At 38.2% G+C, this 27,273-nt stretch overlaps 1 protein-coding gene across 3 annotated transcripts; it reads right to left on the bottom strand.

The window, feature by feature from the left end:
* Positions 1-71: 71 nt before the first annotated feature.
* RTCA (RNA 3'-terminal phosphate cyclase) lies at positions 72-27,273 on the bottom strand. 3 transcript variants are annotated; one of them, XM_027868251.1, is made up of 11 exons: positions 26,995-27,273; positions 26,736-26,836; positions 18,198-18,341; positions 15,330-15,453; positions 14,433-14,491; positions 12,505-12,646; positions 12,091-12,215; positions 10,994-11,052; positions 5,008-5,102; positions 4,409-4,513; positions 72-604 (listed from the first exon to the last, which is right to left on the bottom strand). In XM_027868251.1, the coding sequence occupies exons 1-11, from the start codon at positions 27,037-27,039 to the stop codon at positions 503-505; spliced, it is 1,101 nt and encodes a 366-aa protein (XP_027724052.1). In that variant the 5' UTR covers positions 27,040-27,273; the 3' UTR covers positions 72-502. The 3 variants fall into 3 exon arrangements, with proteins under 3 accessions (XP_027724052.1, XP_027724053.1, XP_027724054.1); XM_027868252.1 differs by lacking the exon at positions 26,995-27,273 and having other exon boundaries at positions 18,198-18,356; positions 26,736-26,821; XM_027868253.1 differs by lacking the exons at positions 26,736-26,836; positions 26,995-27,273 and adding an exon at positions 26,233-26,674.

Below are 27,273 nucleotides of genomic sequence, written 5' to 3'. Positions count from 1 at the left end.
TTTAAATAGCCACCTGCAACTAGAATGAAGCAATGCTAGTTTAAAGTTTACCAATAAGAACAAATAGCTAGTTCATTTGCCTAGAATTGCTTTATTAGTATTCTTTAGATGAGATTTCAGTAAAGTGGATACAGAGATTGGATACAAGTTAATTAAGGAGACATTCCCATGCCTAGGAGTTATAGCATAGAAAGGAACCATTTCAAAGCACGCATCTTTTTGGTGAAATGCAGGCTTCATTTCAAGATGTTCATACAGAAATTAGTTTTCCAGTCTCAAGCATTTGTCTTTGAATTTTAACAGTTCATTATACACATCTCAGTAAACATTCATGGAAAGATTTATCAGGTAAAGCTTTTCTAAACAAACCAAGAATACTCTGCACTTCTAAAGTTAAGCTCATTCATTTGATAAATTACTCCCCATTCACCATCATGTACTATTTATCAACTGAAAGTTAGTGCAATCCATCACTGAGGTATCATTAAAAAAGGCAAACATCCTACAAATGTGGATTTGTCATCCCAATTCCTTGGCACTCAACAATGTAAGTTTCTTTAGATGAATCATCTTCATCTTCTGACTTTTTCACAGTAAATTTGGCCTAAAACAAGAAAAACAAATTTAGTATATAATTTATATTAGGAGAGTCAGAGGGACAATTCTGTAATTTCCTATAAAGTAAACAGGTACTAATATCACTCTTACTTTTTTGATGAAGCTACAAAGATCAAGTGATTTATCAGGTGTTACACATCATGAGGTAAAATCCCTTTTAAAAGATTCCAGAGGGGGCAGCTAGGTGGCAGCTAAGTGGCACAGTGGATAGAGCACCCGCCCTGGATTCAGGAGGACCTGAGTTCAAATCTGGCCTAAGACACTTGACACTTACTAGCTGTGTGACCCTGGGCAAGTACTTAACCCCACTGCCTAGCCAAAAAAAGAAAAAAAAAAGATTCCAGAGTTGAGGGGCAGCTAGGTGACACAATGGATAGAACACCAGCTCTGGAGTCAGTAGTAGGACCCAAGTTCAAATCTAGCCTCAGACACATAAAAAAAAACAAACAACTCACTAGCTGTGTGACTCTGGGCAAGTCACTTAACCCCAATTTCCTCACCAAAAAAAAAAAAAGATTCCAGAGTTGGAAGAAACCTAAGCGACCCCTGACAAGTGTTCAGCCACTCTCTACTTGAAGACCTCCGATAAAGAAGAAACCTACTTAATGCACTTCAGGACAGCTCTAATTGCTGCAAACTTTTCCTGACACCAAGCCTCTCTTTATCTCTTTGCAACTTCTCCTCATTGTTCCTGGTAGAATAGTGCCTCTTCCAGGTTGACAGAGCTTCAAATACCTGAAAAAAGCCATCAGTTCTGCCTAAGTCTTCTCTCTGCCAGGATAACAATCCCCATTCCTTCAACTGAATTTTAGATGGTCCTCCTTTGGACATTCTCCAGCTTAACATGTCTATGCCAAAATAGGGCCTAAAGATCTAAATAAAACACTCCAGATGTCATCTGACCAGAGCAAAATAAAGCAGAATTATAATTGCACAGTCAGTCCTGAATACTATGTCTCTCAACATAGCCCAGGAAGGCATTAGCTTTTTTAGTTGCAATAATACAGGAAATTTATGAATCATATTGACACTTGTAGTATAGTTAAAACCCTTACGTCATTTTCAAAGACATGCTAACCATGTTCCCCTCATCACCACCACTACTCTCCTTCTGTACTGGTAAAGCTAATTTTCTAAGCCCAAGTGTAAGATTCTATATGTATCCCTACTGTATTTCATCTTACTGGCTTTGAATCCACTGCTCAAGTCTGTCAAGATTTTGAATCCTATCATCTTGTATGTTAGCTATACTTCTCAGTTTTGTGTCATTTGCAAAGCTGCTGAACAGGCCCTCTATTCTTAACTGATAAAAAGGTTAAACAGCACAGGGTCAAGTTTAGGTTTCCTGGGGCACTCTCATTGAGGACCAACCTACCACCATGCTGAAATTCTGTATAAGAAAAACATCTGCCTATACTGTCAGATTAGGCTGAACTGTTTACCTTTCTTTCTGACTTTAATTCCTATTACCTTTTTTCAATTACCTGAACAAAACTGACCCTAACTGACAACAAGCCACCTATCAAAACAAGACACCACATAAAAGATTTACGGATTCCTTCATGACCCAGCACCAATCACCCCTTCTGAAAGAGGCCCTCTTGATTTCTCCTCCTCTTCCCCCTCCCCAACTGTTCCCACTGACATTATCTCCTACTTACATTGTATCTATTTTGTATGTACATGGTTGTTTGCATTTTGTTCTCCCATTAGAATGTGAGGTACTTAAAGAGAAAGGACTGTGTTTTTGCCTTTCTTTTTATCCCCAACTGCCTAACACAATGCCTGGAACATAGTGAGTGCTTAATAAATGTTTGTTGATTAAATAAAGAAAAGGTTGGGATTAACTAATATTTGCTTCCTTCAAGTCTTACGTTAATTAGTACATATGGGCAAGACACTGTGCTAGGCAGTTGGAGATTAAAAAGACAAATGAAACCCTGCCCACCTTGATCTCTCCTCCCTTTCATGGCCAAACTCAGAGAAAAAAAGCTGTCTGCAAATACTCCCGGCTCTATTCTCCTCTCACTTTTTTACCCGGGAGGGCAGAACCAGGAGTGATGAGAAGTTGCAAAGACAACAAATTGTTATCAGGAAAAAAAGTCTTAACACTTAGAGCTGTCCAAAAGTGGAATGGCTTGCATGGAGTGGTGGGATCTTCCTTGGTGGTCTTCATGCAGAGGCTGCTCAACCAGTTGTGGGGTATATGAGAGTAGAGATATTTCTGTGTATCGGTTAGACCAGATGACCCCTGAGGTCCCTTCCTGCTCTCAAACTCTATGATTTTGACACAAGACAGCTAGTTAAGAAATGCTTATTCATAAGCATTCAAATGGGAGTATCTATGGGATAATTTGCCATAACTGCTTCTAATTTAGCAGGGCTGAGTGTTCAATGAATAAATGAAGCTTGAGTCCTCTGCTTATCAACTAGCCTACATAAGGGTTCTCTCATCACATTTACAGATTCACAGCCTTGGTACTCATACCTCCTCAGTACCTTCCTTCCCCTCTGACTGGAGGTGGAACCATGAGTTCCCAAAACCTCCATTTAAGAAGGGGCCCGGGCAACTGTCCTTTGATTTTCCACCAGTTTGACCTGACCTCGTTTGCACTTCTTTGGATTCTCACCTCCCCTCCTTTTCAGCTTCCTTTTGTGTATTATTTTCCCCCATTAGACTGTAAGCTCCTTGAGGGCAGGGGCTATCTTTCTTTTTGTATCTGTATGCTCAGCACTCAGCACAGTATATGGCACATAGTAGGTAATTAATAAATGTTTACTGACTAACAGAAGTATAGTCTGGAGAGGCTAGGATAGGGAAAGGGACTAGACTAATGATTTCAACTTCCAGGAGAGGAAACTCTACCAATGCAGTCCAGCACCTTCTCTGCAACTTAGTCTTAGATAGAAACATCCTGAAGGCTGCATACTGGTTTAGAAAACCACAAATTAACATTATCTATGTTGTATTTTATTTTCATTTATTTTGTTAAACGTTTCCCAATGATATTTCAATCTGGTTCAAGAATTTGACGCCTCTGGTCTATGGTACCAAGAGGTTAAGTGGCTTGCCCATAGGCCCCTTAGCCAGTATATGAGACAGGCAGAACTTAAACCCTGGTCTTCCTGGTTCCTATGCTGGCTTTCTATCTTTTACCCCACGCTGCCTCTTTTAGTGTTTTGGAATGTAAAGCTGAGACAAATTTCAGGTAGACTACACAATGCCATAACCCTTTATAAAAATATCACATATATCATTAAGAAATATAAGCATGAGGGGGCAGCTAGGTGGCGCAGTGGATAAAGCTCCAGCCTTGGAGTCAGGAGGACCCGAGTTCAAATATGATCTCAGACACAAGACATTTACTAGCTGTGTGACCCTGGGCAAGTCACTTAACCCTGATTGCCTCACCAAAAAAAAAAAAAAAAAAAAGAAATATAAGCATGAGATATACATTAGATTAAAACACTCCAAGCATTCTAAAACCAACCACTGGCTATAGTCAGATTTCCACTTCTAGAAAGTTATCATCAGAACACATTAATTAAGTATTCTATTATTCTGGGACCCAATATGTATGTGTTCTATGCTCCAGTTAAAAGAAATTGAGGACAGGACTAGTTGCTTGCTGGGTTTTGAATTATGGAGATGGAAAGCTGCAATCTGTATCAGTGGATGGAGTGCCCTCATGAATGAAATCACAGATCCTAGTATATTATCCCATTATTCAAAATCAGTTCAAATAATAGCTACCATAAAACCAAGCAGTTTTCATCAATATACACTCACCTTTGTTAGTTGTTCAGCAAAATGTATGGCAGTTTGTGTATGGAGTGTAATTGGTCCTGTTTTCAGTCTGGAGACCCCACTGGCTAAGGCCATGAAAATGATCAGCTGTATAAAACAATAACAAAGAAGAAAACTTCACAAAACTAGTAATACTAAAGATGCAATTCTATCCTTTCTTCATTAAAAAAAAAATGCTACCAGAAAGAGTGGATGAAAATAAATCTGTATTTGTAAGAAAAAAAATAGATCATTTCAAATTTTCTTGGTGAATGATTTAAGTCAAGCCTAGCTTTCAAAAATTATGTGATAATCTGAATACACTAGGGAGGAATACTAATAATGACTTACTTTTACATAATAACAACAGCAGAAATAACAGTAGTTAATCTTTATGTGGTTGTTTATAGTGTTTCATATCATTACCTTATTTAAGCTTCATGATAATCCTGTAAGTTAGTTAATATAATATTATCATCTTCATTTTAAGAATGAGGAAACAGAGGATCTTCAGAGATCAAGTGATTTTCCTCAAGGTTACACAGATGCTAACCCATGCCTTTTGACCCCACATCCCATGTTCTTGTTGGATGTGAAATTACCTGGTCCTGCAGATACTCATCCACAGCTCCCCCATGTCTCAGATTTCCCAGGAGCATCTCTGCAGCTTCTATTCCAACCTTGTCAGCAGATATGCCTAAGACAGGGAGAGTGCAGGTGAATTAATTAGCACCACAACAGGCAAAAAAATCAGTAGTCAAAAAGTCAGTATGCCTCTGATCTTTGGGGGCTGATTCTGTCAGTACCTGGAGACTTAATTTTCACCTATTCTTTTATGGGAAACTGGCATGCACATATACGTACAGGGTATCCCGAAAGTCTTAGTGCAGTTATAAGCTTTAAACTTACATACAAGTCTACATAATATGATACATATGTTTAACTATATACAAATTTAAAGCTTAAAACTGCACTAGGTTTCACCCTATATTTCAATCCTGACACGCACGGAGGAGAGAATTCCTCTGGTGCTATCCAAATAATCATAATTGATAGCTCTTGATTACAAAGTTTGGCCCATTATGATTTTGACTCCATTTCAATTGCCATCACATCATGTTGCTGACTTGGCCTGATCAGATACTAAGATGTAAAACACCATAATTTCTTCAACAAAATTTTATTATGTGTCAGTCATTTGTGTTAGTGACACTGACAATACACAATAAAAAAGTACCTGCCTTCAGGAGCTTATATGCCATAGTGAGGGAAAATAGTCCATTCCAAGTATTATCTAAACTCCAACAGGTAAAAATTCTCTTAGCTCAAGCGTATGTTAAATCTTCCCTAAGGTTTTTCAAAGTGGGAAGCATATAATTTATATTAGGATATGCTGGGCCACAGGCTTCAGACCTGGAAGGAAGAGCCAATCCAACAATACAAACTGCCTTTTTGACATCTTGAACCGGATGTTCCATAGGTATCTCAAACTCAGTATGTCCAAAACTCTTTCATTTTACCTTAAACACTCCCTTCTTCCCAACTTTCCTATTATTATCAAGGATACCACCATCCTTCTAGTCAACCAGGCTCATAACCTTGGTGTCATTCTCAATTCTTCACCTGCTTCAGCCTGTATATCTCGTGTGTTGTCAAGGCTTGTCACTTCCTTCTACACTATGTCTCTGATATACTTCCTCTTCTCTCTACTCACATAGCCACCATCTGATTACCTTGGACCTAGACTCTTACAAAAGCCTTCTAATTGGTCTTTCTAAGTCATCTCTCTCCACTCTAATTCTCCACCGAGATGCCAAAGTCATTTTCCTAAAGCACAGGTGTGATCATATTATTTCTCCCTACCCATACCCAATTCAGTAAGCTCCAGTGGTTCCCTATTCCTTCCAGGATCAAATACAAAATTCTGTCTGGTTTTTAAAGCCCTTCACAATCTGGCCCCTTCCTAGTTTCACCATCTTCTTATGCTTACAACCCCTTTACTCCCCCTACTCTACAATCCAGCTACCCTGGCCCCTCTGATATTTCTCACTCAAGACACTCCTATCTCCTGACTCCGTACCTTTTCATTGGCTGCTCCTTGTACCTAGAATGCTCTCTTTCCATACCTCAGCCTCCTGGCTCCCCTCACTCAGTTCAAATTCCACCTTCTGCAAAAGGTCTTTCCCTGTCTCTTCAGGCCTTCCCCCATTAGTACCTTCCCTCTTGAGACTGCTTTCCATTTACAGTGAATATATCTTGTACATACAGTTATCTGTGTGTTGTCTTCCCTGTTAGACTGTAAGTTCCTTGAGATCGGGTCACATTTTTGCCTTTCTGTGTATCCCCAGTGCTTAGGACTAGGTCTGGCACGAGAGAAGTGTATATAAATGTTTGTTGACTAACTTCCTCAAATTACATTTCTATTTAAGTGGCAGAACTGGATAAGAATCTAAGCCACCAAACTTGGAATCCCAGAAGGCTAGAATTGAAAGGAACTTCAGATTTCATCAAGACCAACACCCATCCTATATTTGTGAGATGAAGACACTGATGTCAACTGACTTGCCCCAAGGTCAGTTTCATTAATAACAATATTAAGAAATTCCCTTGCTTACATCAGAGCCCACAAGTTCCCACAAGACATGGCATTTAGAAATAAATTGCCCTCCTTAAAGTTTATGGAACTGCCTCATAAGAAAAGTATGAAACATCCATTCATGGAAAAGGCAATACCAATACAAGAATGTGCACCACACCCTAGAGCTATTGTTCTTTGCACACTGACCTTCGCACCATCATCTCCTGAGCACAAGCTCAACAATGTTCTAGGTGTTATGGAGAATGTGAAAGAAGCAGAAGGCATGATCCCTGCCTAAAAGGAGTTTCCATGCAGTGGAAAAAAACAAATACAAATGAATAAATTAAAGGGAAAAATGTAATGTCAGACTGTAGTAATGATTATAAATTCAACCTAAGTGTAATGAAGGCTAACAGCAAGAGGGGTTGGAGTAGTCAGAGAAAGGTTCCTGAAGGAAGGATTCCAGCTGGGTTTTGAAATCTTGCTAAGATCTGACTAAGAGGGAAGAAGAGTTCAAAGAAGACTATGTTAAGAATATGGCAACATGTTACCATGGCCAAATCACTTAACCTCCCTGAGCCGCAGTTTTCTTATCTTGAAGACTGGGACGATATTTGCACAACCTATTCTAGAAGGTTGCCAGGAGCAAAGTGCTTCGTTAAGTGTCAAGTCCTATTCACATGAAAGCTGTCTATGTTACGACTAATAGTATATATTTACAAAATGGCTGTGGAAGAGAGTACACTGAATTCTTGAACAAGAATTCATTAGAATTATATTTTTAACCAAATAAGCTAAAGGGTCACAAAAATAATATGCACAGGTAGGTGGGGCATAGTGGATAGAGTACCAGGCCTGGAGTCTGGAAGATTCATCTTCCTGAGTTCAAATATGGCCTCAGACACTTACTAGTTGTGCGATCCTGGATAAGTCACTTAACCCTGTTTGCCTCAGTTTCCTCATCTGTAAAATGAACTGCAGAAGGAAATGGCAAACTACTCCATTATCTTTGCCAAGAAAACCCCTGCAAAACAACTAAACAATACAATAATAATAGTTATAACTTTTGAAATCTTGTTCTTTTCAAATTAACACTGAACCCTTGGAAGTTCTATGTGTTTTTAAATACTAATAATGCCATTTAAAGTGCCAATAAAGAAGAATTCAATTAAATATAACCTAAAGGAAGTTTTACTATAACTTCCAGCTCATTGAAAATAAACATTAAGAAACAGTTTCCAGGATTCAAGGAAGGCCTCAGGATGAAAATACAATGAATTTAAGTAGAGCTGGGCAAATACACTAGAAGAGAGTGAAATGAGGAATGGTGACTTCGTTTACTGGTGGTATAATCTTTAGTTTTAGCTGATTGGTTTTTTGGCAATAAGTTTTGCCTTAACTGAGGATGTAAGAGTTGAAGAGTGTACAAAAATTCAAAAGGAGCTAAAAACTATTATATGTTTCTTTTCCACTAGAAGTATACAGTGTTAAAGTTGGAAAAGATCACACAAAGAATCTCCAATCTGGAAGGACCTTAAGAAACCATTCACCAGAATGTACCTGAACAAGAATCCATATTATTCAACTCAGTGATAGTTTAATAAGCACAGTCCTGTACTAGCGCTGGGGATACAAAGACAAAAGTAAAACAGTCCTTGTCCCACCTCAAGGAGTTCACATTCTGCTTCGGGAACACAAGAGACCCACAGATAAGTAAGTGTAGAATACAAATGAAAAATTTTGCAACTTCTACCAGCAGCCTCTAGTCTCACCACTCAATGGGGCCCAGTAGAATAGGTCTAATCTCTCTTCCACATGACACCCTTAAAGGCAGCTATTATGCACACCAAGGTCTTCTTTTGGTTAAATACCACCCCCACCCCCCAAATCCTCAATGATAAGAACATGAAGCCATTCACCATCTTGGTTGCCCTCCTCTCAATGCTCTTATAATGTCCTTCCTAAAAATGTGGTGCCCAGAACTGAAAATAATACTCTAGATGTGGCTTGGCCAGGGCAGAGAACAGTTAGGTGATTACTCTCCTAGTCACAGATAATTTGCTTCTTTAAATGAAACTTGCATTAGTTTTCCTGGCTGCCTTATCACAATTGATTCATGCTAAGCTTGTACTCCATTCATACCCCCAGATCTTTTTCTATCCATCCACAATTCCCCAATTTTGTAGTTATAAAGTTGATTTTCTGAACCTAAGCATAAGACTTTACTATCCCTATTCAATCTCATCTTTATAGATTTAGTCTAACTTTCTAGCCTGTCAGGAAAGGCTTAGATCTTGAAGACCACGGAAAATTTGCATTTAAGATCTAAGACTTGATTCTTGATCACCCAGTCCAACCTCTCCTTTTACAAATGAAAAAACTGGAGCCCAGATAGGTTAAATGCCCAGTACTATTCAGCAAGTTGCTGGAAAAATTATGACCACCACTAAAGCAACCTCCCTTTGCCATTACCTATCCTCATCTATTAACACTTCATAGAAATTGACTAGACATTTATTTGGCTCATCTATCAACAAGCTTCTAACAAGTGTCTAATATGTTCCAGGCATTGTGGTGATTCTTGTAATATTTCATTTAGTTCCTCAAAAACTGTCAATGGCTCCCTACTGCCTAGCAAATTAAATCTAAGCTTCTTAGTTTAGGCAGTCAAGGTCCTTCATGATCTGGTCCCAATCCACCTCTCCAAACTTATTTCTCATGATTGCCTAACACAAACCTGTAGTTCCAGTTAACCTAGTACTCATACAATTCCTCAAAAATGGTTTATTCATTCCCACCTTGAATATATCTCCCTTCAAGTGTCAAAAGTCTTGCCCAAAATAACCAGCTCCATTCTCTCCTGCCATTTTAAACCTCATCCATTCATACTCATTCAGTCCACATATAATTTCTTGCATAAAGCCTCCCCTAATTACTGTAAGCCCAAAATGAGCTCTCTCTCCGAATTCTTATGGCACTGCACTATTAATCTGAGACTTATTTACAATGCATTGTTAGTCAATTCTGCATATGTGTTCTACTTGCCTTTCCAATTAGATTACAAGATCCTTGATGGCAGAAAATAAGCCTTAGTAAGTGGCATAGAGTCACACAAATACAGTGGCTGCTCAACAAATATTTGTTGCCTAAATGAGATTTTAAGCTAGGTCAATTAGAAGTAATGCACATTGTGTTTTCTAACTACTGAGTAAGAGGGGTTTGGCTGCCAGCTCAATATATTAGAGCTACTACAAAACATTCCCCATCTTAAACAGGCTTATGACAAAAAGATTCTTACATTTTTATACACTGTAACCTTCAGTTTGAAGTCTCTCCTTGTCAGGCTACTAATATGTCTTTTTAAGTTACTTCAGAACAAAAAATCATCAGTTGACAATAAACAGGAACAGAGAGGACCTTACAGGTAATCTAATCCAATCTGCTCCTTTTACATATGAGAAAACTGAGGCTCAGAGAGGCTAAGTGTCTTACCCAGGGTCACAAAGTTAACAAGCATATCAAAAGAGTGGACTGGTGGTCAGAGGTACTGGGTTCAAATTGTGGCCCTGTCACTTTCTACCTGTGTGACCTGGAGTAACCATTTAAACTTTCTTAGGCTTCAGTCTCCTCAACTATAAAATCAGGGAGCTGGACAAGAAAACCTTAGGGTTTTTTCCAGGGCTAAATCTATGATCCTATGGACCTGACGCTTAAAAAACAAATTTTACTAAGTCCAAACTAAAAACTTTACACACAGACACACACACACACAGAGACACACACATCCCTCATTTTCTGTAACATTTCAATTCTTATGCCAAGAAAATAATCTCCCTTTCAAAAAAAGTAAAATGTTTTAAAGTGTGATTGATTTTTAACAGCAACATAATTCTAAAAAACATTAAACCATCACATCCATCTCCACTCTACTGAATTCCAGACTTCTTTCTTCGAAACTATTTTTGTTTGATTGCAACATTTAAAACCGTGGCTCTCTCATTTATCCGTACCTCTTTTACCAAGTGATGATCCAGCAAACAAGCAGCCTGTTGACGTCTCGGCAACAATGCTGCACAGAAATTAAAAACCGTCAATTCCATTATATTATAAATATCCTTTAAAATTATTGGCAAATATAACATAGTGTTCTATTATCACTAAATAGACAGAATTAAACTTAAACCAAAGAAATCAAACTTAAACCTGAATCCTTATCAGAAAATGATAAGGTAACCCTAGGTTTATGTGTACAGGCATCCTATAATGCAACTAAGAGAAAAGTGGCCCTGACTGCCAGTATGAGTATTCCTGGGGATTTTTTTTTTTTAAGCAGGGGAAACTGGCCAGATTTTATTCAGTATCTACATGAGGAACGTCTTCTCCTTCGATAACTGACTTCTTAATGAGAACAAAAAATAAAACACAAAGTTACTATGTGTATCAGAATGGGATGATATTTTACATGTAAAAGGTATTATAAAGCAGACTAAGATTATATCAAATAAAAAGGTCTTTTATACAGAAATTTGTGGAGATTTTTTCAGTTTATGCATAGTATCAGAGAGTATTTACTTTAAAAAGCCTTAACTAGAGTAATCTAAGAAGACCACAGTGTAGGCACTAAATGTAAATGCTCACCTGAAGGGTACTTTTACTCTTCAAGTATATCAGTTTAAGAAACTTTAAACCTTGAACCAGTCCCCTTTTTATTAGACAGCCATTCTCTGGCCTGAAAAAAATCTTTCGTCACCTTAGGTATTTACAAAATGACTTTTCAACCAAGTTACATAAACACATTTGGAAAAGTTTCCTTCAAGATTCTTTTTAAAGACCAACTGCTAATAAGATCCATTAAAAATGAAATTCTCTAAACAAATCAGAAGCCTCTCATTATAACAATGGCAAAGTTCTCACAAGAACCTCAAGTTTTAGAAACTGCAAAATTATTGGAATGAACTTTTGTCAAATCTTACATATATTTTTGTATTAGGCTAGAATACTTTTAACAAGTCTTTTCAAAAACTCTACTCTCATTTTTTTTTAAATAGGAAAATTACTTCATAACTCTAAACTAATGACACAGGAAGAGATTAGTGTCTTGTCTCACATTATTCCATTTCCATTGCCAAAGGCTTGTTCTTTAGGTTCCTGAACAGGCTGGATGTTAACGTACAGATCCCTGATTTCCTTTCTGATGCATCTCACTGCTGCTGCTGCCATATCTTTTGCTATCTAATTTGATAAGACAGAAAGGCAACAGTTACAGTAAAATTGAAATAAATCACTGGTTAGTTTGACAATTCTTTTCAAGCCATCAAGGATAATTAGAGTAATTAACAACTTTTATACAAATTATTCAGAATCAATGCTCAAGTGTAAAAAGCTAATTTTCCTTTAAAAATTAGCTATTATATCATGAAAAGATTTATCAAAAATAAACAGCTACTCCAATAATTTCAAAGAATAGGTAACATGCCATTTACCAAGAAACACACATGCTTGTAACATCTGAGATACTTACTTTAAATGGCAAAACACCAGCAACAAATGTTCTTCCATATATCTTGGTCACTGTGCCACGATCAGTTAAATTTATTGGGCTCAGCTGTTTAACTGGTGACATTCGGACAATTATTTCACCACCCCCTTTAGGGTAGTAGCCCCTATAAAAAGTACATGTGATCACATATAACCATATTGCAGGACCAAAAAACAAGTCAGTGACAGTTGAATAGAAGACAAATGGTATCTGAACGTAGTTAATGAACAGTTCTAAAACTGCTAAAACCGCAATGATGACAAAATATTGAAGCATTATATCCTTGTGGTAGATCAGCTGTATTGGTCATGCAATTAAAAAATGCAAAGAACCTGTGATTTCCAAAGTGTGCATTTCAGGGAGTGGAGGGAAGGGAGACGAAATGGGATTCCTGGTGTGGGAATTACCTCCACTAAAGCACAAGGCAACCACTCTGACTGAGTAGGTAGATCCTATGGAGTTGGCTGAAGCATTAAGTGAGTTGCCTAGGGTCAAGGTAGTGTTCAAGGTAGGATTTGAATCCAGGTGTTCCTACTCCAAGCCCATCTTTTTGTCCATTACATCATGCTGCCTCTAACAATGAAACTAAAATTAATTTTAAGCAGAGTCAAAAATTCATTCTTTATCACTACCACCAAGTTTAGGGATAATGGAAGGCAATCTCAAAACAATGTCTAAGTCTTTTGATCATTCTGTGAAATTACTCCCAATTATATCATGACAAAAGGAAAAAAGTCTTTCTCTAAAGTCGCTTTCCACTTTGTCCTCTTTTTTCAATGCCTGTAACAAGAACATGAAGGAAAAAATGACTTATTTCTAAATTCCCTAATTATAAAGACTGAGACTTCTTCCTACAGTGGACTGTTGTATATGGTATATACTCCATCATCATGTATTTATTTTGTATGCTTCCAGTATGTATTTATGTGAGAGTATATTTTTATCTCTCCAGTAGTATATAAAGTTCTTAAGGCCAGGGACTGTCTCATTCTTTTTATTTTTATCCCCAATGTCTAGCATATAGTAAACACCTAATAATGCTTGTTGATGTCTAATGCAGGGGTGGAGAACCTGTGGCCTTCTAGGTCCTTGGGTGTGGCCTTTTGACTGAATCCAACTTTTACAGAACAAATCCTTTTCTTAAAGGGTGTGAAGTTTAGATTCAGTCAAAGGGCCCCACTTGAGGACTTAAAGGCCACAAGTGGCCTTAAGGCTGCAGGTTCCCCACGCCTGGTCTAATATTTTGCACATAATGGGATTTAAATGTTGCTAATTGATAAGACAAAGATACTACTTTGTGTGGCTAATAGACACAAAGTGGAAGTTTCCTGATTAAGTATCTATACCCTATGATACATAAATGGATACTGTATACAATTGCAACCATCACTACAACTTCCACATGTATTCCACATGCCTTTGTGGCTTACCTTTCTGAGTATTAATGAATCCTGTAAGAAATGTAATCTCTAATTATTTAGGGAAGGGAACAAGCATTTATTAAGCACCTACCACATACCAGGCACTGTGCTAAGAACTTTACAAATATTATCTCATTTAATCCTCACAAAAACCCTGTAAAGTAAGTGCTACTATTATTCCCATTTTACAGTTGAAGAACCTGAGACAGAGAGAGGTTAAAGGACTTGTCTAGGGTCATACAGCTAGTAAGTATCTAAGCCTGGATTTGAACTTAGGTCTCCTTGATTCTAGGCCTGGAGATCTAGCCACTGTGCTAACTAGTAGTTAGTCACAAAATGATAGTATTCTAGCATGATCATAATTATACTTTAGAGTATGCCTGACCAGTGTAACTGCTTAGCAAATAAGTATCTCATTTACCATGCCGCTAAGACCTATGTAAATAAGAGATCAAAATCAGAAAGGAAAATATTAAATACACAACCTACCTCATTTTGACATCACAGTCAAACTTGAAACCAAACTTTTCAGCAATTGGTTTAAAGACCTGAAAAATTAGTATGTTTTGTTATTTTAATCACCAAACATTTATTGAGTACCCACAAGCCCATAGTGCTTAAGGAAATGTCACATGCAAAAATACTTAGGGAATTTCAGCATTTTAAATAAAATGAAAGACATAATACCAAAGTTAAAAGGTTTAACATTTTCTTAGGATCACAGAATCATCAGAAAAAAGACTCCGAGAGGTAAATTTCAACAAAGCAAGGTGTTATTATTAGAAAAGCTTTATCTCTACACAGCTTTACAGGAGCTCCCCTATCCCTTGTACTTGTAAATCTACAAACTTCTCAAGGCCAGAAGAAAGGGGGTTTCCTCTAAGGGTTGCAAGAAGAGAGAGCAGAAGAGAGACAAAAGATAAATAAATGCCTATGATAATGAAGAGGAAGAAGAAAAGATGATAGCAGCACAGGCATGCCTGAAGAAGGAAGGAAATGAAGCTGAAGAACAAAGAGGAAAGAGGACTGGCAGCCCAGAAAATCAGTTTGTGAATTGAAGCCAGAAGCTTCACAGAGAACAGAGGCACACCAATCAGAAAATACCAATATAAGGCCAAGACTAATGGATTCTTTGAAGTCCCAAAGATGGCTATTCTGCTTTTTTTCTACCTCAAAATTATTACAGTCAAAGTTAAAGTCTTCTACTTTAAAAGTTGATTGTGATCCAGTATAAGTACTACTGAAGTCTTAGCTTGAAGCTAAGCTAAGCCCAGAAGCTTAGGTCACCAGGCCCATCCTGAAATTAAAACCCAATTTTAACCAATACAGTTCAGAAGATTCTGTACAACCATCTGATGGCTCTGACAAGGAGAGAAAGGCTCTCACCATCAACGTGTAATCTATCTGTGGGGCCATTTCAGCATTAGTGCCGCCTTTCAAACGGAGCTCAGATGGAGAAGCAGCAAAGAGAACACAGGGCATTGAGACCTGCAGCAACAGGCACACACTCCTATGTGGGAGACAGCAAAGAGATGACACTATAATAAGTCATCACATTTTACTTTCAAAAAAACATAAATAAAAATGGATAAATGTTTGAAAGATTTAATGTTTAACATAACATTTTTCATGGAATTCAATGTTTGAATATTTCACATAGTAAAATGGTCTGAGAACTGAATTGTTTGGCTACAGCTTTAAGTAAGTGCACTTAGAAAAACACAAGATAGAAAAAGCAGTAAGGGATGAAGAGCAAACATATGTTCAGATAATACAAATGATATATGTCCCTCTTTTCTATATTTTCGCTAACAGAACCAGATTTTTGATTTAGTTTCAATAGACTGACATGGGGCTTTATTCATCATATGTTGGACTTCTACCTGGGTTTCCTATTAGACAATAATACATACAAGAAATCTATCACTGAGACCAACTGCTGCTTAAAGCAATAAGATAGTCAACCACTGAAGAGTACATATTAGAAGTGTGACTACCAACCAAGGAAGGCATGTTGTGCCACTCTGCCTCAGTTTTCTAAAGCATCAATGTCAAACCTCTCCCTTCTATAGGCTCCATTCAATGCAAAACCTAGATTCTAATCCCAAGTGGCTGAAAATCCTGGGCAGATCATTTAACATCCCTGAGCCTAAATCTCCTATCAGTAAAATGAGATTTATTATTTTTTTTTAGTTCTTTTCTAAACAGCTGAAAAATCAAGATTTTCCTAAAAAAAATTTTTTAATAGAAAAAGCCTAGTTCTCATAAAAAAATGTAAACAGAGGACAGAAGGAAGTTTAGAAGAGGACACAGACAAGCAAGACAGTATTGGAACCACCATATAAAATTTGAAATATTAAAAAAACTGCAGGGGAGATTCATGGTTTCATTTATAGTACTCTCTTTTTTATATTATTCTTTGTGTAAAAAAAGTTCACTTTTGTTGATGTTTGCCAAGTTCATATTAATAAATAGGAAAAAATTTAAATACTGTCGAGCTGCATAAAATTCTCAAATAAAAAAAAAACTCCCATGTGAAAAATACCTGAAGTACCAAGGAAATAAATTAAATACCTATGTTCATAATTTTAAAGCTCCATATGAAAACTGCAAAACCCGAGCACATGGAAGGTTCATAATCAAGCAGAATAAAAATTTTTGAAAAAACAAAAACAAGGAGTCCTATCTTATATCATCTCACATTCTCTTAAATGCGTACATTATTACTGGCAGAGGTAACTCACTTTTCCAATGCAGTATGGCACCTGCTTTGCAACAAGGCTGCACAGTGTATATAGCACTTGGCCTGGATTCAGAAAGGCCTAATTTTAAATCTGGCCTCATGTGACACTGGGAAAGTCATTTAACCTCTGTCTACCTTAGTTTCCTCAACTGTAAAGTGGAGTTAATAATAGCAGCTACCTCCCAAAGTTGCTGTGAGGAAAAAAATGAGATATTATTTGTAGAGTGCTTAGCAAAGTGCCCAGCATATAGTAGGAGCTTAATAAATGCTTGTTCCTCCTCTTTCTTCATCCTCCTCCATTTACTGTATTAGAAAGCTGCCTGAGGCACTGAGAGGTTATGTGACTTAAGGAACTTGATCTCAGTTATATCTCCCTTTGTGGCTGACTTTCTATCCAATAAGCTATCTGTTCTAATGTGTAAAAAATCAAATCCCTCAGAGGGCAACACCAGGTGCTATCCAAAGGATCTATGTACTTACCACTTCAGTGCTTTCCTGACTACTCTTGAAGCCCAAACTTAAATGAGAACCATTAACAACCATGAAAACGCCAAATAGCTAATCCAAATAAGGTGGACATGACTACACAATAAAGAAACAGGCTCAAAATGAAATATGCCCAAAGCAAGAATTAAAATACCAAAAAGCATCAGGAGTTTATATAACAAATACATTGCATGGAAACTGAAAATGTGGTTTAGACATTTAGTTTCCAAATATTAAATATGCTAGATAACACATTTCATCATAACCACTCAATTTAAGTTTTTCAATTGAAAAGATGTTTTCTCACAACAATTTTGTAAGATATACTGTCCAAATATTATCATCCTCAGAAAACTAACATTCAGAGACATAACCTAACTTGACTACAGTGGCATAATTAGTAACTAGCAGAGCCAGGATGAGTACAAATTGAATACTTTTTCTACTATAAGGTGGCACAGGAGAAGAGAATTTGGGAGGCAAAGATCTGGGGGCATGTGAGGACAGATGAAATACGCAGAATAACTCAGTGAATAATGGGGCAGAACATGTGATATGAAAATACTGACCTAGGAATCAAGGGACCTGGGATCTAGACCTAGGTCTGCCACAAACTAGCTATGTGACTCTGGTCAAGTCAGTTTATTACTTTGACTTTGGTTTCATCATTTATAAGATCGAAAGGCTGACCTGGATGATTGCTAAAGTGACTGACAGCTCTGGAACTCTATATACTGGGTATTGGGGGACTTTTACCCAAGAGCACTGGTGTTCAGAATAACTACTGAATTTCAAACACTGTCCTGTGTTATATAAGTCAATGACATCGTTTTACTCATGTGTATACAGTTATAATACATCTTCAAATCTTAAGTTACCTTTACTAAAGAAAGAAAAAAGATATCAAAGTTAAATAAGAAAACAATTTAGTGGAACCAATGACCTTACATTTGACATTGCTTGGTTTTTCAAATGGAACTAATAAATGGTTACTTCTCAGATCTCAAATAGGTGCAAAGACCTACCCAGCCGTCTTGGTATCTGCTGTGTGGGTTCCACCTTTGATCTTCTCTGGTGTAAATGTTATTTCTGTTGAGCCGATTTCTGCCCCTTCTAGTTGCCCATCACATAAATCTCGAATCATTTCCAATCCAGAGAGGTGTTGAGGCCTTCAGGTCATAATACTGCATCAAAACGTGTGCATTCAGACTGCCTATATACCCATATTATTTCAAACATTTATGAAACTTTAATGATAGTGAAATGATAATACCCAACTTAATGGCAGAAATTTCTTATACTTATAACTCATTATGCTTTAGAAGTCTTACCTTCTGTCTTCATTTATCCAGTCAGATGAAACCTTTTTTAAGTAATAGCAGTATATAACTGGGAAGACTGCTTTAACTGAAGTTGTTTTAAAATTAATACTTAAAAAACTCTACCAGTGTTGCTCGATAGTGTTGCAAATAGGGTCCAAAGAAATCCCACCATTCTATAAATCAAACTACCAAAAATGTTTAAAGTCCAATTAGACTCCTTTCCAATTCAGTGAATTATCCATGTGCATTAACACCAGCCTTAATCAATTAGAAATACCTATTGTCCACATGCAAAGTGAATTAGATTCAACCACACACAAACATCTTTTAAGAATTTTAAACGGATTAGACAATGAAAAATTTTAAAATCTTGCCTTACAACTATTAACTCTTCAGTGGGCTCATTAAAAGGTAGCTAGGACACGATAAATCATTTAGAATTAAATCAGTTGGGCTGAGTTCTCCAGTACAGTATAATAGGCTTCCACTCTATCCCTTTTCTAGCTGGTATATGTAACAAAGGATAAAAATAATATTGCTTTTCTTACAGATACACTTTGCTACTAGAGCAAAGGCATTTCAGTGTATACATAATATTTCTTCATACTTCAGTGGAAAGAGAATGGCATGGTACAGACAAACATGAAGAACATAGGTTCTAAAAGATTTAACGTAAAACAAGGGCATGAAAGTACAGGAAGTACCTATCATAGGATAGTGCATGTCATAAAAAGAAGAATCAGCTAGGAGGTTAACATTAAGGAACTTTAGATCACTTAGCTAGGAGCTACAGAAACATAACACTAAGAAACTCCCCTAAAAATAGCAGTGTGGTATAGTGGAAGGAACAGCGGATTTAGAGACAGAGGACTTCTATTTGAATTCTGGTTCTATTACTTACTCCCCATGTAACAATTTCTCAGATTTAATGAACTAGAGGACAGCTGAGGTTTCTTCCAGCTTTAAATGATATAGGGAACAACAAAATTCTGTTTGCTCTAGCTTTGAAACTTCTGAGATGCCTTTCTGGACATAAAGTAAGGCATAATTTTTTAATACGGTTTTTCCAAAGAAAGGTTAGGTTAAGAGCTATATGCCCATTTTTGTTTCCCAGATATAGTATTTTTACTTCATATGGTAATTCAAAAACTATTTTGCTGGAGGCATAAGATAAAAATTGTTCAAATGTAAGCTAAAAACAATTCAATAATAAAAAAAATCAACTAATTCTACTGAATATGCTGATATTATAATTCAAATACTTAAATGAATTTGTAATCTGAATATGAGCATTCCTTCCAATGATGCAGATTGTAGAACAGTACCTGCCTGTCTTCTGCTACTTATGCCCATGCCATCTCATAAGTTTGTGACAGGGTTCATTCAAAATAACAAGGTCATTTTTAAAAATTTTCTTTTAACATTGTGAGGGAACCCATTAAAAAACAAAACAAAACCTGAAATAATACCAAATCAAAAACTTTAAGTATCGGTCCTTTGTCCTCAAATGGGTAACTTAATTGTGAATTCACACACACATATACAATTGTCGTTTGGTCGTTTCAGTCATGTCCAACTCTGTGACCCCATTTGAGATTTTCTTGGTAAAGACAATGGAGTTGTTTGTTATTTCCTTCTTCAGCTCATTTTACAGATGAGAAAACTGAGGCAAACAAGATTAAGTCACTTGCCCAAGGTCACACAGATATTAAGTGTCAGAGGCCAGATTTGAACTCAAGAAGATGAGTTTTCCAGGCCTGGCACTCTATCCACTGCACTACCTAGCTGCCCCACACATACACAAAGATATACTTAAATTCCATTTGTGCTCACTTATTTAACAAATATATAAGTGATTACTACATAGAAAGTGTCCTGGAGAAATAAAAGGCAAGGTCCTTGTCCTTGATATATCCAATCTGATATGACCAAGAAGCAGCTTCCTTCAAGCAGCTTATAATTTACTGGACATAAACATGCATGAAAATAACTATAATACAATATAGCATAAGTGCCTGAAGAAGACATAAACAAAAGATATAGGATACTACTCAAGGAAAGAATGATCATTTCTGGTTGAGGAGGTTTCATGAAAAAAACATCTGAGCTTGGCCTTGAAGAATGTGTAGGATGTTGAATGATAGATGATCGATTTAACTTTGTTGGGGCAACTAGGTGGCACAGTGGATAGAGCACCAGCCTTGGAGTCAGGAGGACCTCAGTTCAAATCTGGCCTCAGACACATGACACTTACTAGCTTTGTGACCCCGGGCAAGTCACTTAACCCCATTGCCTAGCCCAAAATTAAAAATAAATAAATAAATAAATGAAATTTAACTTTGTTCAAAGCATAATTTGGGGCAGTCAGTGAATAGAAAAACAAATAGGGCATGATCCTTTTTGTCAAAGGGCTTTGGCCTAATAAAGAACACAAGATGTATATACAAATAACTATAAGACAAAAGTGAACAATAATAATTGTTGTGGAAGAAGTAGAAGCAAAATGTTACCTGATAAGCAGTTAAGAGTAATTAAAAAGTTTTGAGCGAGGGACTTAGATGATCAGAATTGTGCTTTAGAAAGATTAACATGGCAGCAATATGTGGGATGATTGGAGGAGAAGTTGAAAGTTGAGAAAAGATTAGGAGTCTATTATAACAATCCAGGTGAGGGGTAATATGGGCTTAAATTAGGGTGGCAACCATGGGAATGGAAAGTACATTTGAGTGACTGCCAATTTAGCGACTATCTGATGTGCAGAAAGAGAAGGAAAGAAGTGTTTAAGATGATATCAATGTTTCTATGCTAAATGGCAATTAAAAAAAAAAAGCTAAGAACTGAAACCTGGAATACATCCAGAATTGAAGACAAAAGAAGGGAAGGATGAAGTACAATCAGAGAAGTACCTCATTTCCCCTATGTCAAGAGAGGTGGTCAAATGTTCTAGGGTGATCAAGGAGCAGAAGGCCTGAGAAGGCCATGGGGTTTTGATAACTGAAAGAAGAGACAATTTAAAAGACATGCTTCTTATTTTCTAATTTTAAAGGTCTATCATTTAGAAGAGGAATGATAATTATTCTATATGTAGCTTCAAAGAACAAAATTAGAGCCAGTTAACTGAAGGCACAGCTAAGCAAATTTCTACTCAATCTAAAGGAAGAACTTTCTAAGAACAAGCTCCTTCAAAAATTTAACAGATTACTTCATGAGGCAGTGAGTTCTGATGATAACAGGTGTTTAAGCAGAGGTTAGCTGATACCTCTTAGAAGGGATTCTGACATGCAGCAGAAGGTCCCCTTAGTTGACTTCTACTGTCCCTTTCAAAATTCTGAGTCACCCAGTGTTACTTGACATACTGTTATTCACTTCTTGCTGATCCCCAACAAAAACTCTTTTTAGACTCTGGGAATCAGAAGGGACCTCACAAGTTACCTATTTCATCATCCTACCCAATGAAGGCTGGTGAAATAGCGGACAGAGTGATGTACTTGGAGTCAGAAAAACCTGAGTTCAAGCCTTGCCTCCAACAATTACTAGCTGGGCAAATCACTTAACCTCTCAGTCGAGGTTTCCTCAACTGTAAGACAGGGATAATAAAAGTATCTACCTCACTGGGTTGTTGTGAGGATCAAATAAAGTAAAGCTTTCTACAAATCTTACAGTACTATATAAATTTTAACCAGTTTTATTATTGATGTATGATTCCATACTACAAGATCCCTGACAATTGGCCATCCAATCTTCACCTGAACGTCTCCAGTGATGGAGTAGTCAGTGTCTCAAAAGCAGCTCATTACAATGTTGCAATGAGTAACAACGCATTATAAGGAAGTTCCTTCTTATAGTGAACTGAAATCTAACTCCCAGTAACTTTCACCTACTTGTTCTAGTTCTGCCCTCTGGATCAGAATTAAGAAAATTTCAATTCTAAATACTTGAAGACAACTACTCCCTCCCCCTAAAATCATTTCTAGGATAAATACGCACAGTTCCATCAATGGTTTCAAGTCTCCTTCACTATTCTGGTCACCCTCTTCCATTATGCCCCAGCTTGGGCGGTATCTCTTAAGAAATGGTCCTGAGTGGCTAAGAAATAGAGTGGCTGATCAGTGAAATAGGTTAAGTATGCAAGACACAGTAGTCAATGACTATAGTAATCTATTATTTGATAAACCCAAAGACCCCAGCTTCTGGGATAAGAACCCACTCTTTGAAAAAAAACTGTTGGGAAAACTGGAAAAGAGAATGGCAAAAACCAGGCATTGATCAAAATCTCACATCATATACCAAAATAAAGTAAAAATGGGTTCATGATTTAGATATAAAGGCTGATACTGTAAGCAAACTGGGAGAGCAAGGAATAATTTACCTATCAGATTTATGGAGAACAGAAGAATTCAAGACCAAACAGAAGATAGAGAACATTACGAAAAGCAAAATGGATAACTTTGTTTACATTAAATTGAAAAGTTTTTGCACAAACAAAGCCAATGCAACTAAGATTAGAAGGAAAGTAGAAAATTGGGAAAGAATTTTTACCACCAGTCTCTCTGATAAAGGCCTCATTTCTAAAATATATAGAGAATTAAGTCAAATTTATAAGAATACAAGTCATTCCCCAATTGATAAATAATGAAAGGACATGAACAGGCAGTTCTCAGATGAAGAGATTAAAGCCATCTATAGTCATATGAAAAAATGCTCTAAATCACTATTGATTAGAGAAATGCAAATCAAAACAGCTCTGAAGTACCACATCACACCTATCAGATTGGCCAAGATGACAAAACAAGGAAATGATAAATGCTGGAGAAGATGTGGGGAAATTGAAACACTAATGCATTGTTGATGGAGTTGTAAAATGATCCACCCATTTTGGAGAGCAATTTCAAACTATGCCCAAAGGGCTATAAAAATGTGCATACCCTTTGACCCAGCAATAGCACTTCTACAGCTATATCCCAAGGAGATCATACTAATGGGAAAAGGACCCACATGTACAAAAATATTTATAGCAGCTCTTTTTGTGGAGGCAAAGAATTGGAAATTCAGAGGATGCCCATCAATTGGGGAATGGCTGAACAAGTTGTGGTATATGAATGTAATGGAATACTATTGTGCTATAAGAAATGATGAACAGGCTGACTTCAGAAAAACCTGGAGTTGTATAGTCTGATGCTGGGTGAAGTGAGCAGACCCAGGAGAACGTTGTCAACAATGACAGCCACGTTGTTCGATGACTAATATTGATAAACTTACCCCTTCCCAGCAATACAAGGATCTAAGACATTTCCAAAGGCCTTGTGATGGAAAATGCTATCCACATCAAAAGAAAAAACTATGTATTTTGAATGCAGATTAAAGCACACTATTTGCTATTTTTTTTCTTCTGTTGAGTTTTGTTTCCTCTTTCTGGTCATTCCTCCTATTGGTTCTAATTCTTATTTACAACATCACTAATGTGAAAATATGTTTAATGGGAATGTATTTGTATAGCCTATATCAGGTTGTGAGCCGTCTTGGGGAGGGTGGTAGGGAGGAAGGGGGAGAAAAATTTTAAACTCAAAAGCATATTTAAGTGATTATTGAGAAATCAAAATAAATTAATTAAAAAAAAAAAAAGATATGGTCCTCAGGATGGAGCACATTAGCCCAGCAAAGAGGGTAGTCATGATATTCTGGACATGTGTGCAGCAGAAGTTACAGAACACAAATGTGTAGAGGATAAAGTTTGCACGGTTCTATGCTTTTCTCTAATAATATACTATAGTCTTGGAGAAGAAAAGGAAATAAAATATCAGATGGCAGGAAAAATCCAGGGTTAGGCAATAGCTGTAGTAACCATGGCAGGTTGATAGGGTAAAGAGAATCAAAGGTATTAATATTGTTCATGTCTTCCCTCTGAGCTTATCTTCCATTTACTATGTATATGTATGTATATATATCTCAAGTATATAATTTTTTCTCCATATTGTCTCCTCCATTAGAATATGACCTCCTCAAGGGCTTTCTTTGAATCCCCAGCTCTCAGCATAGTGCATGGCACATATTATAAGCATAACAAATGCTTGTTGATGTATTAAGAGGGCAGTGTTAAAATATCTCATCATGACATCTGAGATGTACATATATCAAGCTATAAAAATGTCTGGACAATCCTATGATTATTTGATGAAGGCTCTATTACCTCTTGGGGTAACTCAATTTTATGAGTGTGTACTTACTCGAGTGACTTCTGATAGGCAGCAAGAAAACCAGAATAGCAGATTTGTCAAGAGAGTAATGTGTTTCTTATTTCTTTCTTCTGAATCACAAACAACCAAAGAAGAAAATTAATTGATTCAACATCATTTTCAGTCACAGTAAACCTTGGTTGTCAAATCTAGTCCAATACAACAAGCATTTGCAAAGCATCTACTATAAGAAAGGCACTGGGAAATACAAAATGAAGTGTAGTTCTATCTCATAGGAGATAACACTCCTAAAGGATACTAGGGAAGAGGCACAGGTGAGGAGGGAATCCATTCTAGATATGAGGGGCCAGACTCTGCCAAAGCACAAAGCAGGAGGCAGAACGCTGACCTCAGGTAACGGGACGCTAATTTAGCTAAAAGACAGTGTATATATAAGAGAGAGATTATACAATAAACCAGGAAGAGTGGAATGGTGTCAGAATGTGAAGAGGTTATCTTTTTTTCCTAGAACCAATAAGGAGGAAGCCATTGAGGGATCTCAAACCATGAAGTGACGTGATCAGATTTGTGCTTTAGGAAGATTATTTTGGAAAGGGAAGAGACTGAAAACCGAGAATCCCAATTAGGAGGCTAATGTGATAGAGCAACCAAGAACTAAAGAGGATTCGAACTTGGGTAGTGACTGAAAGTGGACAGAAGGAGATGGATGCTGACTCATCGACTCACTGAATGATGAGATGGAAGGAAGAGTCAAGTATGACTCTAAGGCTGCAAAACCTGGGAGACTAGCAGAATGGTAGTCCCATCTACAAAAGTTTAGAGTAGGGGTTGGGGGGGGGAATAATTTCTTTCAGGTTTGTTGCTCTTGAGGCCTGTATGTAACAGAGAATTGGAAATGTTCAATTGCAGTTCAGGATGCAGGACTGGAGCTTGTGAGTTAGACTAAGGCTAGATATACAGCTCTACAAAGAAATGATAACTGAACCCATGGGAGGTGAAGAGATCACCCAGAGAGGATGTTGAGAGAAAAATAAAGAGGGATCAGGGCAGAACCTGAGGACGCTCAAGGTTAGGAGACTCTGAATAGTCAAAACTCATTGTAGTAAATGAAAATCATTTTGGTTTTTCCAAACTTCCTTCAGAAATGCTTTAGACAGTAAAGAATAGTTACCTTCTTCAAGTTCTAAATGAAGGAAAAAAACGTTTTTTTTCAGGAGAGCTGTAGGATGGAGACAATCTATAAAGGTTCTACCCAGCTCCACAAATTTAAAATGAAGGATAGCAGCCAGTGAAATGGATAAAAGAGAATGCCTTTGCTGTGTTTTCCCTAAAGCAAGAAAACTCTATATTGACCCAACTATACTAAAGTTTAAAAACGAGTCAATCTGAGCAGCATGGAATGCCTAATGAAGTAATGCTCCTTGTGTCTGCAAAAACCCCTTTCCATAAGAGGTAGGAAGGAGGCCAGGGGGCAGTTGCCCAGGCATCCCTTTGCTCAGCCTGTGGTCCTGAACTGCTGCACCCTGGGGAGGTCTCTACTTTACCTGAGCCGGGTGGTGGTTTAAAGCCTGAGGACATGGGCTCAAAACTTGCCTTTTCCCTTACTACCTCCCTGGACCTCCGTTTCCTCACAGTAAAATGAAGGGATTGGACGAGGTGGCTTCTACGGGTCCCTTCCAGCTGCAAATCTCCGACACTCCGAGGTGGCTGGGACCCACGGCCGTACAACGGGGTACAAACGCTCACACAGGCCTTTTGTTGTTCAGTCGTGTTGGATTCTCCGTGACCCCATTTGGGGTTTTCTCAGCAAAGGTACTGGAGTGGTTTGCCATCTCCTTCTCCAGCCCGTTTTACAGATGAGGACCTGAACAGATTAGGCTGTCAAAGGAGAATGCTCCCCGAGATTAGCAAGCAGAGGGCCCAGCCCCAAAATTCTCCGGGGCTGATGGACCCTGACCCACGCGTCCGCGGGGATGCCTGGGAAAGGAGTCCAGAGAAAGGCCGCCCCGCCCCGCCCCGCAGCTCCCTGGGGAGCGTTCGGCTGTACCTGAGGCCCGGAGTGCTGCGGCCTGCCCGGATCTTCTGCACCCGCAGGGGAAGGCCCAGCAGGCAGCTCAGGGCCGTGGACACGCGCAGGATCTGGCCGCCCTGGCAGAGAGACGAGGGAGACCGGCTCAGAGTCTAGGCGGGAAGGGAGGGGGGAGGAGGAAGGGGAAGGCGGAAGAGAAGGAAAGGGAGAGCGAAGGGGCACGGGTAGGCCCCGGGACCCGGGCAGGCCCCGGGACCCGGGCCGCGCGCTCACTCACCCCCTCCATGATGCCGCCATCGATCTCCACCCGCTGCCCTGCCATCGGGGTTGCCCCTGGCAACAAAGCCTCGACCCTAGGGGGGGCAAGGAAGAGGCGGGAGAGGTGGCGACTCAGGCACCAGGCCGCCCGGCCTCCCCTGGCCTGGTGTGGCCTGAAGACCAGGGCGGTGCGGAGCCACAGCTCACTGCGGGGCAGGTGGGCGCAGCGGAGGAGTCCAGGCAGAGCAGGAGGCCAGGCAGAGTAGGAGTCCAGGCAGAGCAGGTCCCAGGCCCAGGC

The sequence above is a fragment of the Vombatus ursinus genome, unplaced genomic scaffold (genome assembly GCF_900497805.2).
Source record: "Vombatus ursinus unplaced genomic scaffold, bare-nosed wombat genome assembly UNPS02014787.1, whole genome shotgun sequence".
In the NCBI taxonomy this organism is placed as follows: domain Eukaryota; kingdom Metazoa; phylum Chordata; class Mammalia; order Diprotodontia; family Vombatidae; genus Vombatus; species Vombatus ursinus.
This window is presented reverse-complemented; position numbering and strand designations above follow the sequence as displayed.

Bases quoted from the DNA above. Each gene is read 5' to 3' on its own strand.
- RTCA (XM_027868251.1), bottom strand. From the start codon at position 27,039: ATGGCAGGGCAGCGGGTGGAGATCGATGGCGGCATCATGGAGGGG. The intron at 18,342-26,735 runs GTACAGCCGAAC...TATGACCTGAAG, and splicing joins CGCAGCACTCCGGGCCTCAG to GCCTCAACACCTCTCTGGAT. The intron at 5,103-10,993 runs GTACGGATAAAT...TCCCTGTCTTAG, and splicing joins ATCATCACTTGGTAAAAGAG to GCATATCTGCTGACAAGGTT.